The 13429-nt window shown below is 44.6% G+C and overlaps 2 protein-coding genes across 2 annotated transcripts; both read left to right on the top strand.

Moving 5' to 3' along the window:
• Positions 1-297: 297 nt before the first annotated feature.
• si:dkey-12e7.1 (uncharacterized protein LOC557553 homolog) lies at positions 298-3989 on the top strand. The gene is made up of 3 exons (XM_067235014.1): positions 298-686; positions 971-1331; positions 1836-3989. Exons 2-3 carry the CDS (start codon positions 1032-1034, stop codon positions 2661-2663), a joined length of 1128 nt encoding a protein of 375 aa, XP_067091115.1. The 5' UTR covers positions 298-686; positions 971-1031; the 3' UTR covers positions 2664-3989.
• Positions 3990-5522: 1533 nt separating this feature from the next.
• Positions 5523-13428, top strand: anpeplb (alanyl (membrane) aminopeptidase-like b). Its single transcript, XM_067234499.1, has 20 exons — positions 5523-6202; positions 6584-6726; positions 6824-6966; positions 7148-7268; positions 7635-7789; positions 8344-8457; positions 8576-8719; positions 8826-8891; positions 9224-9289; positions 9417-9565; positions 9640-9719; positions 10077-10210; positions 10536-10591; positions 10746-10893; positions 11133-11221; positions 11373-11480; positions 11775-11942; positions 12375-12515; positions 12942-13023; positions 13167-13428. The coding sequence occupies exons 1-20, from the start codon at positions 5601-5603 to the stop codon at positions 13323-13325; spliced, it is 2868 nt and encodes a 955-aa protein (XP_067090600.1). The 5' UTR covers positions 5523-5600; the 3' UTR covers positions 13326-13428.
• The last annotated feature ends 1 nt before the right edge of the window (position 13429 follows it).

Here is a 13429-nt window from a genome sequence, read left to right as displayed (position 1 = left end):
TGAAACAAGAAACAAGAGGGCAAGAGATTAGGTGTTTCGACTTCATGCAGAGTCGGCGGCGCCGACAGCCGGCTGCCTTGAATCTGAGAATGCCATTGGCTGCTTCAAGTCAGCCGGTGCTATATGAAATCGAATGCACCCATCCTAATATCGGTAGACCATAGACATGTATGTCTATGCCGTAGACGGGTTCTGACTCAACCTTACGGCAACGCGCTCTTTGATGATGTCATCGGCAAAACACAACAACACAACTCTTCTGTCGGCTTGCTATGTAGCCTAGCTATCCTGCTAGTTAGATTGCTAACTGTCTTAAACCAAAAATATTGCTATCCGTAACGGTTATACGATACATTGTTTTACTAATCTTCCAAATGAATCTTCTAAATGGCTAATCATAAATGACAAACTAAATTCTAGCTACGTTACGCTGGCGTCCAGCTAACGCGTTGGCTACAGTAGACTGTCTTGCTTGCTATATCTGCTACAGTAGTGTCGTATACTAGCTAATATTCTTCGTAAGAAACATCACACGGCACACTTTTACCCAGCTTGTTAGGTACGTTCGCTTGAAAAGTTTATTGCAAAGCAAGCTTCCGTACCCGGCCAACTAGTATCACAGTGCAGACTTAAAGCTCTCCCGATTGTTTTGGTTCTCACTCATATCATAAAAATCAAGATGGCAGGTATGTAACTTTTTAACATGTTTGCTTCAGTGCGATATAAAACAAATGTAAATCATTTAATTTAGAAAGTGTTTCGTGTGCTCTGAGTTGAATTCGTAATTAGTGAGCTACACGACGTATTCTTCTCACTGGCCCTTCAAAAATCATGAAGGTAAATGCGACTGTGGTACTTGTGTACGATATAGTATGCTGTGAATGTAATGTTACTGTAACGCTTTGTGTCCATCTTCCTTAGCTCTGTTTAGATACTAAGGAATAAGGATACTTATCATTCTCATTTTCAGGTCTTAGGGAACCACCTCTAGAAGATGAGAGTTGAGAGATTGAGGAAATTGAGCTCCACCAATGAACCTCATGTCTCCCAGGAAGAGGCCTCTGGTCCCAGTCAGTGCTAGGCGGAGGGCCAAAGCAGAGGAAGACTTCTTCCCTTTCAATCTGCTGCCCGTGGAGTGCCAGCTCCACGTGTTGTCCTTCCTCAGCGAGGTAGATAAGTGTAACTCAGCGTTAGTGTGCTCCAGCTGGAGTTGTCTGGTACGTTCATCGAAGTTGTGGCGGGTCGCCGACTTCTCCCGCCGCGGAGTGTTCCACCTGGGCCACGAAGGACTGCTGGTGTCCAACCGAGAGTTTGAACGCTGGAAAAACTGGGTGTGTAGGCTACCGTAACATTTCTTTTTACAGTTTACACGCATACTTAAGCAGTATCACACGTTTCATCAGCCATGCTGATATTCAGCAATAACGCACAACTTCGAGTGTGATATTGCTTTTAAACAGCAGTTCCACAAGTGCCATTATTAACAAATTGAAACAGATTATAATTATAACAGATTATGATTTGTTTGTTTATTTCATCGTTTATTTTGCTCCTCTAACTCAAAATAGTTTTGCAACTGGACTGTTGCCAAGCGACACATTTTCCTGGACACTACTAGCGACTAACTTTCGTTAATGTATACCGAGTGATCCATGTTTAGTTAAAAGTTCCAGTGCATATCTAAAGCTCCAGTGTTAATACTAAATACCATGAACGCCTCTTTTTCAATCAAATTACTTGACGGAACTAACTGTTCCATAAAGTAAAAAGGAGACAACATAGGAGAAGGGAGGCACAACGTATTTTACATTAGCAAATTTGTATTCATTTTTCAGGTGCACCACTACACACACCACCTAATTTCCCGTAGAGCCAGCCTGCTCACCCTCAAAGCCAGCTTTGACCTTGGGGACCAGTGCAATAACTGGGGGCAGCTGCTCTGCCACCTGTTGGATAATGTCCACTGCAGAGACCTCAGCCACCTGGACCTGAACTGGACCTTCACGCTGCTTGTTCCTCTGGACCTGCGTGTCCACTCCAGCTCTCACCAGGACAGCATCACCAAGATGGAGCAGGTCTCCAAGTTCCAGGAGCTTCTTGCAAAGCTGACCCACAGCTGCCCTCGTATCTCCAAGCTGCGCCTGCACTTCGACTGGTCCGAGAACTCTGTGCTCCTGCTCTCCCAGTTCCAGCAGCTGCGCGTCCTCGAGCTCAAGTACTTCTGGGTCTTCAGAGGCGTGAGCCCTGGCACCCTGCACACCCTCACCAAGTCCCTGCCCAACCTCAAGTCGCTGACCCTGCACATCTTGGTGCCCTTGAGGAACCTGGGCATCTCCTACACCCTGGAGTCAGACTCCCTGGAGTTCCTGGATGTGTCCCCCAGCCGGGGCCTGGTCTTCTCCCGTCTCCAGCTGCCGGCTCTTCGGGAGCTGAGGGCCAAGAAGATTGTCCGCGGCATCACCCTGGACCGGAGGACTCGGCTGCGCATCCAGAGCCGGTGGCCCTGCCTCCACCAGGTGCTCCGGGAGGGCACCCCACGGCTGCAGGCGCTCAACAACGAGAGGCTGATTCCCACCTGGAGGGATGAAGGCTACAGAGAGCTGTCGTCCATTTTGCATCAGTCCTGCTACTGTCTACAGCACCTGGACAGCTGGCTGTGGTAGAATGAAATTGTCACACCTGGACTTCTCTGGTGGGTTTACTTGGCCAAAGTTTACCACTGCTTCTGGTAAACCAAAGGACCTTATTGACAACCTATTAAGCTAGTTGGGGTGTAATAGCTTTTTGTCATCTGTCTAAACTAGCAGAGGTATAGCTGATAACAAACCAGTCAGTTAAAGGGTTGAAACTGTATTACTTAACATGCCAAGTTTTTTGGCATGCCGCTAGCCACACTGCTAGGATGGTTGAGCTGAGAAAGTCAGGAATGCTAGCCTAATCAGGGATCACGCCAGTCTTGGCCTCTTAGAGAACATTCCTTCAACCTTCCTTTGATCAAAGTTGTGGGGGTTGTTAGTCACTCATCAGTCTTTACTTTTAATCAAGACTTTTGTACAGAAATGATTAGACAACTTACTGTGAAGCCTGAGTCCTTCCAAGGGTCCGTTCATTTTCTAGCCAAAATTATTTCACTCACAGGAGTGAAGAGAAGTTCCTCAAGCTGAAATTCTGTTGAGTTGTTGTCCTGAGATGGTGTTTTACAGCTGGTCTCACTTACAACAACCAGGATGAAGGGCTTGATGTCAAATGTTGGTCTTGTTGTTAGACTTGATAGGTGAGACTTTTTAAAGTGGCTTGGCATTATATTTATAGCTAGTGGAAATTATGCTTTAATTACAAGCTTGTTTACTTTCTTAATGTTTTAACATTCCAGTAATATGAATTTTATAATGGAATAAACACAGAAATGCTCTGTGTTGAATGCCATTTGTATAATACAATATAGACGAAACGTATACCTGAGGTGTGGAACCGGTAATGTGAGATATTGCCGCAAATCTCATGCTGGTCAATGATTAGCCGGAAATTATGAAATTGTAAATTTCCATTCAAAAACCTCTTCAAGGAGTCTTGGTTGTTGTATCTGAGTACTGATCAGAATGAAGGAGTTTGATGGACCACATTTGTCTGCTGGGACATCACTGTGCACTGCTGGAAATACTTTCATCAGCCATTTTGTTTCACTCTATGATAGGCAGCCACTGTTAACGCCCACCAACATCAGCATGGGTGGGGTTTTTTATTTTAATTTAAAAAAATATTTTCTTAAGAAATACATTTTTGGTGTTTACGGATACTCTGTGTGTATGTATGTACCCCCTGTAAATCTACAATGTTGCAGTGCCCATTTCAATCAGTAGAGGTCACAGCCCTCTGCTTGTCGCCTTCTGGCCTTGATGATTTATTCCAAAGGTTGTTAGACTGCACATACCTGTATAACTTGCCTGTATTTTCAATTGCACTAGTAAAACATAATCTAGACTCATGAATTTCAGGATGTGTGTGATTATTTGTGTCATTGTCATTGATGACAAGTCTCCAAACCACTTTAGGGATACTGTGTGTAGATGATATTGGATTTGCAAATACTGTAAATAGTCTAACCCTGTCTAATGTCTCCTCACCTGACACCTTGGGCTGAAAGTTTGCGTCTTATCCACACACAAACCCTGTATTACACATTGCTTCCTGCAGAACCACTTTTCCTAAAAGCTTTGTTTGTTTCATTTGGTTGTTTTCTCGTTTTCTTTCGAGGAAAGGAATGAGCGGTGAGTAATTGTGTGCCTGCCTGCTGTCCTTCCTGAAATACACTCTCCTCCAACACCTGCTCCTCGTTTACTGGAGCTCTGTATTCACTGCTGCTGCCTGGGACACATCACAGACCAGGCTGATACATTCATGTTCTGACCATTAAATCCACAGCTTCCCCAAGGGAATGAATATAGTCTTACCATTCATCCATCTACTTGGTAGGCAAGACAAAACATGAGCTCATGAGAATAGCTCAAAGCAGATCTTTTTCTTCTTCTTCGAGCTATAATTACATAGTAGATATTCTATACACAGGTGTGTGAGTGTTCTGTAGTGAGTTAAGGATTCCACTGTAATGTGTGAATCTATAGGTGTGTAAAATTCCAAAGCAGGTGTGAGGTTTCAACAAGTGTGTGAAGGTTCTGCAAACATGCATGTCTGTAATGAGATGTGTAAAGTTTATGTGAATGTATAGATTTGCATGTGGACTCTGTAGCAAACAACGTGTGGGTTCTACTGAGAGGTGTGTGAAGGTTAGGCCACATAGTTTGGTGTGTGAGAACCGTACCTTCTGGTTGATCAATTCTCCCGAGGTTCTGAGAGCCCAGCGGTGGAGGGAGGAAAGCCTAAACACAACCAGATGTTTTACATTGCATTCTGATTCACTACATGGAGGAACTAAGTGAAGGAACATCGTCCTCCCTCTAGGGCTGGGCGATATATCGAATATTAGCAATAATATCGCAATAATTTTGACGGCGATGTAAAATTGGAAAATATCGTGAATATCGAAGATTTCAAATTCAAGCCTACTTTCTCAAAGAACGTGCCGAACTTCCAATATTACGTCCCCTTTTCGTCTTGTCGCATGTTCCTGCACAAGAGACGGGGGAGGGTCTTTTTGTGTCTTTTTTTTTTTTACTGCTTAAATTTGCACTACACATTTTGTACTTTGTAACAATAGCTGTTCTATCTAAATTGTTTTTGTTCTTTTCTAATGGGGGCAAAAGAAAATCATGTTTTTTTATTATTTAAAAGCAAATGCAAACATATCGAGATGTATATAAAATATCGTAAACATTTGGACAATATCAACAAAAAAATAATAATATATATCACCCAACCCTACCTCCCTCCCTTACGTGCTTTCTGCCAGCGCTGCAAATTAATGCCTAATCTGTGGGTCATAACTGGTTTGTACATGCCCTGTTTATGGCAGGTGAGCTCAGTTTCAGCTTTAGTGAAGTTTCCGACGGCAGAAGAGCAGAGAGACCACAGAGAAAGAAAGACAGTGACACGCCACAGACAGTGGAGAAGAAGGTTCCAGCTGAGACTTCAAGGGACCAGACATGGGTAAAGGGGTCATCTTGTCCAAGGTCTTGGCCATCATGACGGTGGTGATGACTGTCTCTTCTGTGTCAGGGATTGTTATCATGTTGATAATTTACCAGAAAGCGTACGAACTCAACCCACCCACCCGTCCACCTACGCCCAACGCCACCGACCCGCTGCCCACTGGACTACCACCCAACATGAGGCTGCCGAAAAACCTGGTGCCCCAGAGGTACGACCTCCACCTCCAGCCTCTCCTCTACACTCAGACCACCAACACCACAAACCAGACACTGGCCTTCAAGGGATCCTCCAACATCTCCTTCCTCTGTGTGGAGAGGACTGGGACCATCTTCCTTCACAGCAAGGACTTGTCTCTGACAGAGAACACAATCAGGGTGAACAACGTCGACCGGGGCAAAGTCGTCCCTGTCAGCGGTGTGCGGCAGCACATGAATGATACTAACTTCCTGGAGATCCAGCTGAACGGAGAGCTGACGGTGGGAAGCAACTACAGTCTGTTTATAGAGTTTGAGGGAGAGCTAGGGGACAATCTGGCAGGTCTGTATGTGAGTAAATACACAGAGAAAAGCACCACGGACAGAGTGGACGATGAGCGGTAAGCCTTCTCGTCTGTCTTTCTGTATTCTGTTTGTGTATGTATATATGTATGAGCCAACGCTTTGCTTTGTCACACTTGGTTAACGTTGCGGACACATGTTTATGTATGGATATATTTCTGACTTAGTGTCACTGTTTGTGTCAAGAATGTCATGTCGTTGGAAAGCAGAATGCTCACACCATGCAGTTGAGTTCTACTGCAGAAATAATTACTGGATAAGAATCTTTCAAAATACTGTCACTTGCTTTACTGTAGTTATTCTGACACCATGTGATTTCCTGACTACATATTAATTTACCATGTGCATTTTTGTAGTTTGCAGACGGATGTAACAGAGTGTATTTTGAGTTTTCTGCCATATATGTAACATGTTTGTAGGCTGCTAGTCATCAGCCAGTTGCAGCCGACCGATGCCAGGAAAGTGTTTCCTTGTTTTGATGAGCCAGCCATGAAGGCAGAGTTCATGGTGACCATCATCCACCGAGAAGGAACCAAAGCCCTGTCCAATGGGTATTTGAAAGGTATGGTAACACCAGCAGCATTAATACAAACTTAACCCCAAACTTAGACATTTGAAACAGCAGCAGTAAATTAATTTGTTTTCATTTCCTACTCAAGAGTCCAACTCTGTGGTAATAGATGGAGAGCCTTGGGAGATCTCAACCTTCCACCAAACCGAGAGAATGTCCACCTACCTCCTAGCTTTCACCGTGTCCAACTTCGAATATACGTCATCCCCTCATGATCGAGTTGAAATCAAGGCACGTACCACACAAGTTCTCCTTTGTGTGGACTGCATGTGTTTGAATGTAGAATCATTTTCCTCACTCTCGGCTGTTACCTGTACCTCTGTGTGTGTTGTGTCCATGTCTGTGTGTGTTGTGTCTGTGTGTGTGTGTGTTTGTGTTGTGTGTGTGTGGTATCCGTGTGTGTGTGTTGTAGATTCATGCTCGACCACAAGCCATCAAAGCAGGACACGCAGACTACGCCTCTGGCATCACAAAAAAGATGCTCTCCTTCTATGAGGGGTACTTAGGCAGGATATACAGCTTTAAAAAAATGGGTATGTATCTCATCTTGGTATCAGTGGTTGTGGGTGAGGTTTTGAGTGAGAGTGGGGTACAGTATACAGTACTGTGGAAAGGTTTTAGGTACACAAGATTTTTTACATGTATATTGTCTTGAATATTTTGTTTGGGCTTCTGGATTTATGTAGCAGTATAAAAGGGCAATGTAAAAAATGAAAAATGAAGTGTTTTAGTCTTTGGATTTTATTGTTATTCTAACGTTAAAAAAAATTGTGGCTAAGACTTTTGCAAAGTATTGTGTGTGATGGGTTGGTAGGGTACAGGATGTGATGCATTGGTGGGGTACAGGATGTGATGCGTTGCTAGGATACAGGATGTGATGCGTTAGTTGTGTCCTCCAGACCTGGTGGCAGCGCCAGACTTTGGGGGAGTGGCCATGGAGAACTGGGGTCTGATCATGTTCCGGGAGTCTGCTCTGCTGTACGAGGAAGGCGTGTCCTCCATCACCAATCAGGAGTGGATTGCCACCGTTGTGGCCCATGAGCTAGCTCACCAGGTATTAACACTACATAATTCATAATTCTGAGTTATTCAATCAGCCTGTGTAAACCAGAGATTTAGAGAGAAGTAGGGCAGAGCACTTTATTGATCCCAAGGAGAAATTCCTTTGTTACAGTAGCAGAGGTATTTACATTGTAAACTAATAATTAAGTTATAAATCTGATGTAAACTCTGAACAGCATATACTTTTTTCTACAGAGGTAACTGTCCCACTTAGCACAGATGATTTGGTTGTCTGGTTACATTTAGTTATTTAGCAGACGCTCTTATCCAGAGCGAATTACAGTAAGTACAGGGACATTCTCCCTGAGGCAAGTAGGGTGAAGTGCCTTGCCCAAGGACACAACGTCATTTGGCACGGCCAGGAATCTAACTGGCAACCTTCTGATTACTAGCCCGCTTCCCTAACCGCTCAGCCACCTGACTCCTGGTTGAATAATTTATTGTTGATGTGGTTATAGCCAGAATCAAGATGGAATCTTCGAAAACTTTCAGTTGGAGATTTCCAATACAGGAATGACCTAAAATAAATCCAGAACGTTCTTTCAGTGGTTTGGCAACCTGGTGACGATGAAATGGTGGAATAATCTGTGGCTGAACGAAGGCTTTGCTACGTACCTCTCCTACCTGGGAGTGGGTCATCTTCAGCCCGACTGGAACATGGTATGTCACCTTTAACCTGCATTCCTGCCTGTCTGTCCACCTGCCTGCCCGCCTGCCTGTCTGTCTGCTTGTCTGTCTGCCTGGATGTGACTGATGGTCTTCCATGTGTTATTTTCAGGAGAACCTCTTGGTTCTGAATGAGATTCAGACGGCGTTCCAGGTGGACTCTCTGGCCTCGTCACATCCTCTGAGCTGTGAGGAGAATGACGTCCAAACCCCCAGCGACATCACCGAACAGTTTGATGACATTAGCTACAGCAAGGTAGACAAACAGAGAGACAGACAGACGAACAAAGACACACAGAAACAGACAGGCAAACAAAGAGATATTGACACACAGAACATGTAACAGTATGTTTACTCCACAGGGGGCTGCTTTACTCAGGATGTTGGCTGACTACATTTCCAAGGGATCCTTCATCCTGGGCCTGAAGGTACGAAGACATCTGGGGTGTTCAGGGTGGAGTAACAGGGTTTAGTCCTGCATACACCTCCAAGACCCAAATCTGGTGGTCTGGTTTGGTAGATATTTGGGTTCCCATGTGGAAGGTAGTTCCAATTCCATGTGATTTGCATACAGTACTACTGTATACAGCTTTGTGACTGAGTTTACCAACCACGTTCACCTCAGTTTACAGTCAAACGTGTCTCAGAATGCTTTGCAGCATCTGTTGTTCACGATGACACCATGAATGTTTACATCTGAGATCAGTGACTTTTCCAAGTCAATTGTCATAGTATGTGTAACTTTTCTGGTCTGTTTCAGAAATATCTTGACGCTTTGCAGTACAGTAATGCTGACAACAAGGATCTGTGGAAACATTTACAACAGGTAAACTGTAATGGTCAGTGTGTCTCAACATATACTGCATCTATCACAAACCTTTCTGACTTTCGATTCAAGGAGAGGGAGGTTTGTCAGTACTTAAGGAAACCTGACCCCCACCTCATGTCTCCAGGCAGTGAATGAGGATGGTGGATTTGTCAATGTGGAAGAATTAATGTACACCTGGACCAATCAGATGGGCTATCCTCTCATCACCATCAACACCACCACTGGAGCTGTCTCCCAGCAACACTTCCTCCTCAACCAGACCTCAACCTATGAGTGAGTGGATCCTGACACATGACCCCATGACCTTAACCCTGACCTCCATGTTAACCCTGACCATCTCTCCTCAGTCTTGTGTGGCATGTTCCCATCAGAGTGAGAAAGAGCGGCGACAATCCAGCCATTGTGCTTCTCAAGAGCAGTGGTCCAGGTCAGTTTGTTTTGCTAGGCGACAGGAGTCCAAGTCATCTTGTGTTGCTATGAGACAGGCGCATATCGGCAGTCTCCCTGTCTCAGACTTTGTGTTTTTTCCAAGTCAGATCTCTATCAGATCACTGCAGTGTTATTACAGTGCTGCTACTGCTAAGAGTGTATTACAATAAGAGTTTTATCTTTGCAATGTTTTTACACTGTTGTATTAACAGTCTAATAACAGACAGTTAATTGTTATTACACTGTTGTTATTAAAGATACAGTTCATATATTGTGTGAGACAGCTGAAAGACTACCGATTAAAGTCAGTCGTGAGTAGTAAAGTTGTGACCTGTGGGTTTTATCTCCCATCCAGAGATGAAAGCAGCCTTCAGGGCTAACCATAACCAGTGGGTTCTGGCCAACCTAAACTGTGTTGGATACTACAGGGTGAACTACAACCCAGAGAACTGGGCCAGACTACTGGACCAGATGGAGACAGACCCCCAGGTAACTGGTACTCCCCTGGTGTAGCCAAGACACTGTTGGTGGGAGGGGGTGAAGGTTAGGGTCAGAAATTAGGTCAGAGAGGGTCAGCATTGGTTTGAGAGTGGTCAGCATTGGGGAAGATTGAGGGCCAGGTTTGGAGTGAGAGAGAGGATAAGGGTTGGGGTGAGAGGGAGGATGAGGGTTGGGGTGAGAGAGAGGATGAGGGTTGGGGTGAGAGGGAGGATGAGGGTTGGGGTGAGAGGGAGGATGAGGGTTGGGGTGAATTGTAAGAGCTAACACACAAACACACACACCAGTCTCTAAGTCTCATCTGAATCGTTGACAGGAAATTCCCGTCATCAATCGTGGTCAGCTCATTGACGATGCTTTCAATTTGGCAAGGTAATTTACACTACACTGTAGCTATGTTATTGCGTATTGGTCTGGCATGTGATCCACTTCAAATCAGATTTTATTTGTATAGCCCTTTTCAACAAGCAGTTTCACAGAGTGTTTCACATCCACCTGGGTGTGACTGATGTCCCATGTCTTCCAGGGCAGGCCACGTCAATGTGACCCTGGCACTAAGCACCACCAGGTATCTGAGGAACGACACAGAGTTCGTCCCCTGGGAGGTTGCCATCCGCAACTTCAACTACTTCCTGCTCATGTTCGACCGCTCAGAAGTCTACGGCCCCATGCAGGTGAGTCACCAACCAGGCATGACTAGTACATCACCGAAGTCGTTAACCAGGCATGACTTGTTCATGTCATGAACTGCACATGACTAGTTCATTCAGAAGTCATCAACATGGCATGACTGGTTCATCACCGAATCATCCAACACTAAACGTGCCGAGTTCATCTCAGAGTTGGAGAATAGAAATGAATGGACCGTCACAGTGAACTTCCTGTGAGTCAGTTTCATTTCTGTCATTACCAGGCGTACTTGCAAAACCAAGTCCAAGGCTTATACCAGCACTTTGAAAACGTCACCCTGGCGTCATCAGTTCCAGATAGTCATAGTGACCAGTGAGCCATCCTCTCAATGTCATCTTCATACATCACACATCATCAAAAACAACAACACTGCTATTTGCATGATACTGCTATCTGTGAACTTGGGCGTTTTTCCATGAATGTGTTTTATAACAATACTGTTAACACGTCCCTCCGTTCCCAGGTACAATCAGATCAATGCTGTCAATGTAGCGTGCAAACATGGGCTGCCTGCCTGCCAAACCATGGTACAGGAGCTCTTCAAAATATGGATGCTGAACCACACTAACATGTAAGGCCGCCACCGCCCACACACTGTACATGGTATTCAGCCTGCACTTAGCCCCTGTACATGACAAAATATTTACAAGCGGCATCTGCTGATGCTATCTTTGTGAAAAAAATGGACACTCAAATTATTCCATACACACACATATTAGGAATTCCATAAACTCAATACACAAACATGTTAGGAAATCACCTACACATAATACACACAGGAAACTGCATAAACGTAATACACACACCTATTAGTAAAGCAATTAATGCAGTTGTGTGTGTGTTTGTTATCATCCCACATGGTCAGTATCCATCCCAACCTGCGGTATAGTGTGTACTGCCAGGCAGTGGCACTGGGAGGAGAAGAGGAGTGGGAATTTGCCTGGAGAATGTTCCAGAATGCCACCTCCGCCACAGAGAAGGACAAGCTACGCTATGCCCTGTCTTGCACAAGGAAGATCTGGCTGCTCAACAGGTACACACCCTAAGGCTTGGACTCTAGCTAGATACCGTACATGCACAGCAGTTACTCTCGACCAGGGCCATAGGTTTGTTTTCAAATGTGGGTGGGACATGTTATTTTGACAACTCAGGATGTGGCAGGTTAAAGTGGAGGGGACTAATGTATAGGTGTAATGACACCTACGCCCCTGCTACAGGTGTACACACCAGCAGGCCTGAACTCTGACTAGATATTGTACATGTACAGCAGGTTCCCTAGACTGAATATGGGATGTACATTATTGGATTTATGCTTAGGACTTAGTTGGGTTGGGTGCATAACTTAGCTTGCTGTTTTATTATGCATCATACTTTTTAGAACTCATTGACAACCAGATATGTATATGTAACTTGATAGGCCCTTTACGAAGACAATTTCCCAGTCATCTTTATTGTTCTCTGGCAGATACCTGGAGTATACCTTGGACCCTGACAAGATCAGGAAAATGAACGCTGTCTCAACCATCAACTATGTTGCCGAGAATGTGGCAGGGCAGGCCCTTGCCTGGGACTTTGTACGAGCACACTGGATTTACCTCAGCCAGGAGTACGTTCTTATAACCGTTCTTTAACCTCCACTGATCGAGACTTCAGTCGAGAACCGATTTAGAACGTTTCTACGTGAAATGCATCATTTACGGCACACATTTGATGGACAGATTATGATAGTCAAGTTCATCCAATGAAGTTGGTTTCCCCTGCCTAGTTAACCCCGTCATTCCTTTTCACATGAAGGAAGTACAGTAGATTATTCTAGACAAGCTACGAAAAAATTTGCCAGTAAAACAATTTCCAATAAAAAGATAGTGTTGGTTTGTTTACATAACCAAGCCCAGCACTGGGAGCAAAGGTTTGCCTAGGAAATCAAAGCTTATCTGATTCATATTCATTGCTGTTGGTCGTTGCTTAGCAGGTGAAAACAATCTCTGAGATACAAGTGTCTCTCACAAACAAACCTCTGTCTCACCTGCAGGTATGGGGGAGGAATCATGTCGTTCTCCAGCCTAATAGATGGAGTGACACAGAGATTCTCAACAGACTTTGAGCTCCAACAGGTGATCCCAGTCATTGACTCTTGATCCAAACCTACAGTTTATAATTGAATGGAGACATACAATAAACTATCCAGGTGACAGTGACCTCCTGCTGACACCGTTTTGTAAATGCTTACACATCTCCCATCTGCTGACCTGTACAGCTGAAGCAGTTCCAGAGTGCTCATGGTGAGCAGGGGCTGGGGTCAGCCAGCAGAGCCCTGGAGCAGGCCATAGAGAGAACCCAGGCCAACATCCAGTGGGTGAAAAAGAACAAGAAGACCGTTCTGGAGTGGTTCAAGGGTGAACTGAGAAGACCCTGAGAGAAAGTCACTACTTGGATAGCGTCCTATTTATCTATTCATTTCTATAATTATTTATCTGACTAGATGGCAACAATGACTGGACAAAATCACTTATTTAAGGG

This window comes from Osmerus mordax, chromosome 4 (assembly GCF_038355195.1).
Source record: "Osmerus mordax isolate fOsmMor3 chromosome 4, fOsmMor3.pri, whole genome shotgun sequence".
NCBI lineage: Eukaryota > Metazoa > Chordata > Actinopteri > Osmeriformes > Osmeridae > Osmerus > Osmerus mordax.
The sequence above is the reverse complement of the archived record's forward strand: the minus strand, read 5'-3'. Positions and strand labels throughout refer to the sequence as shown.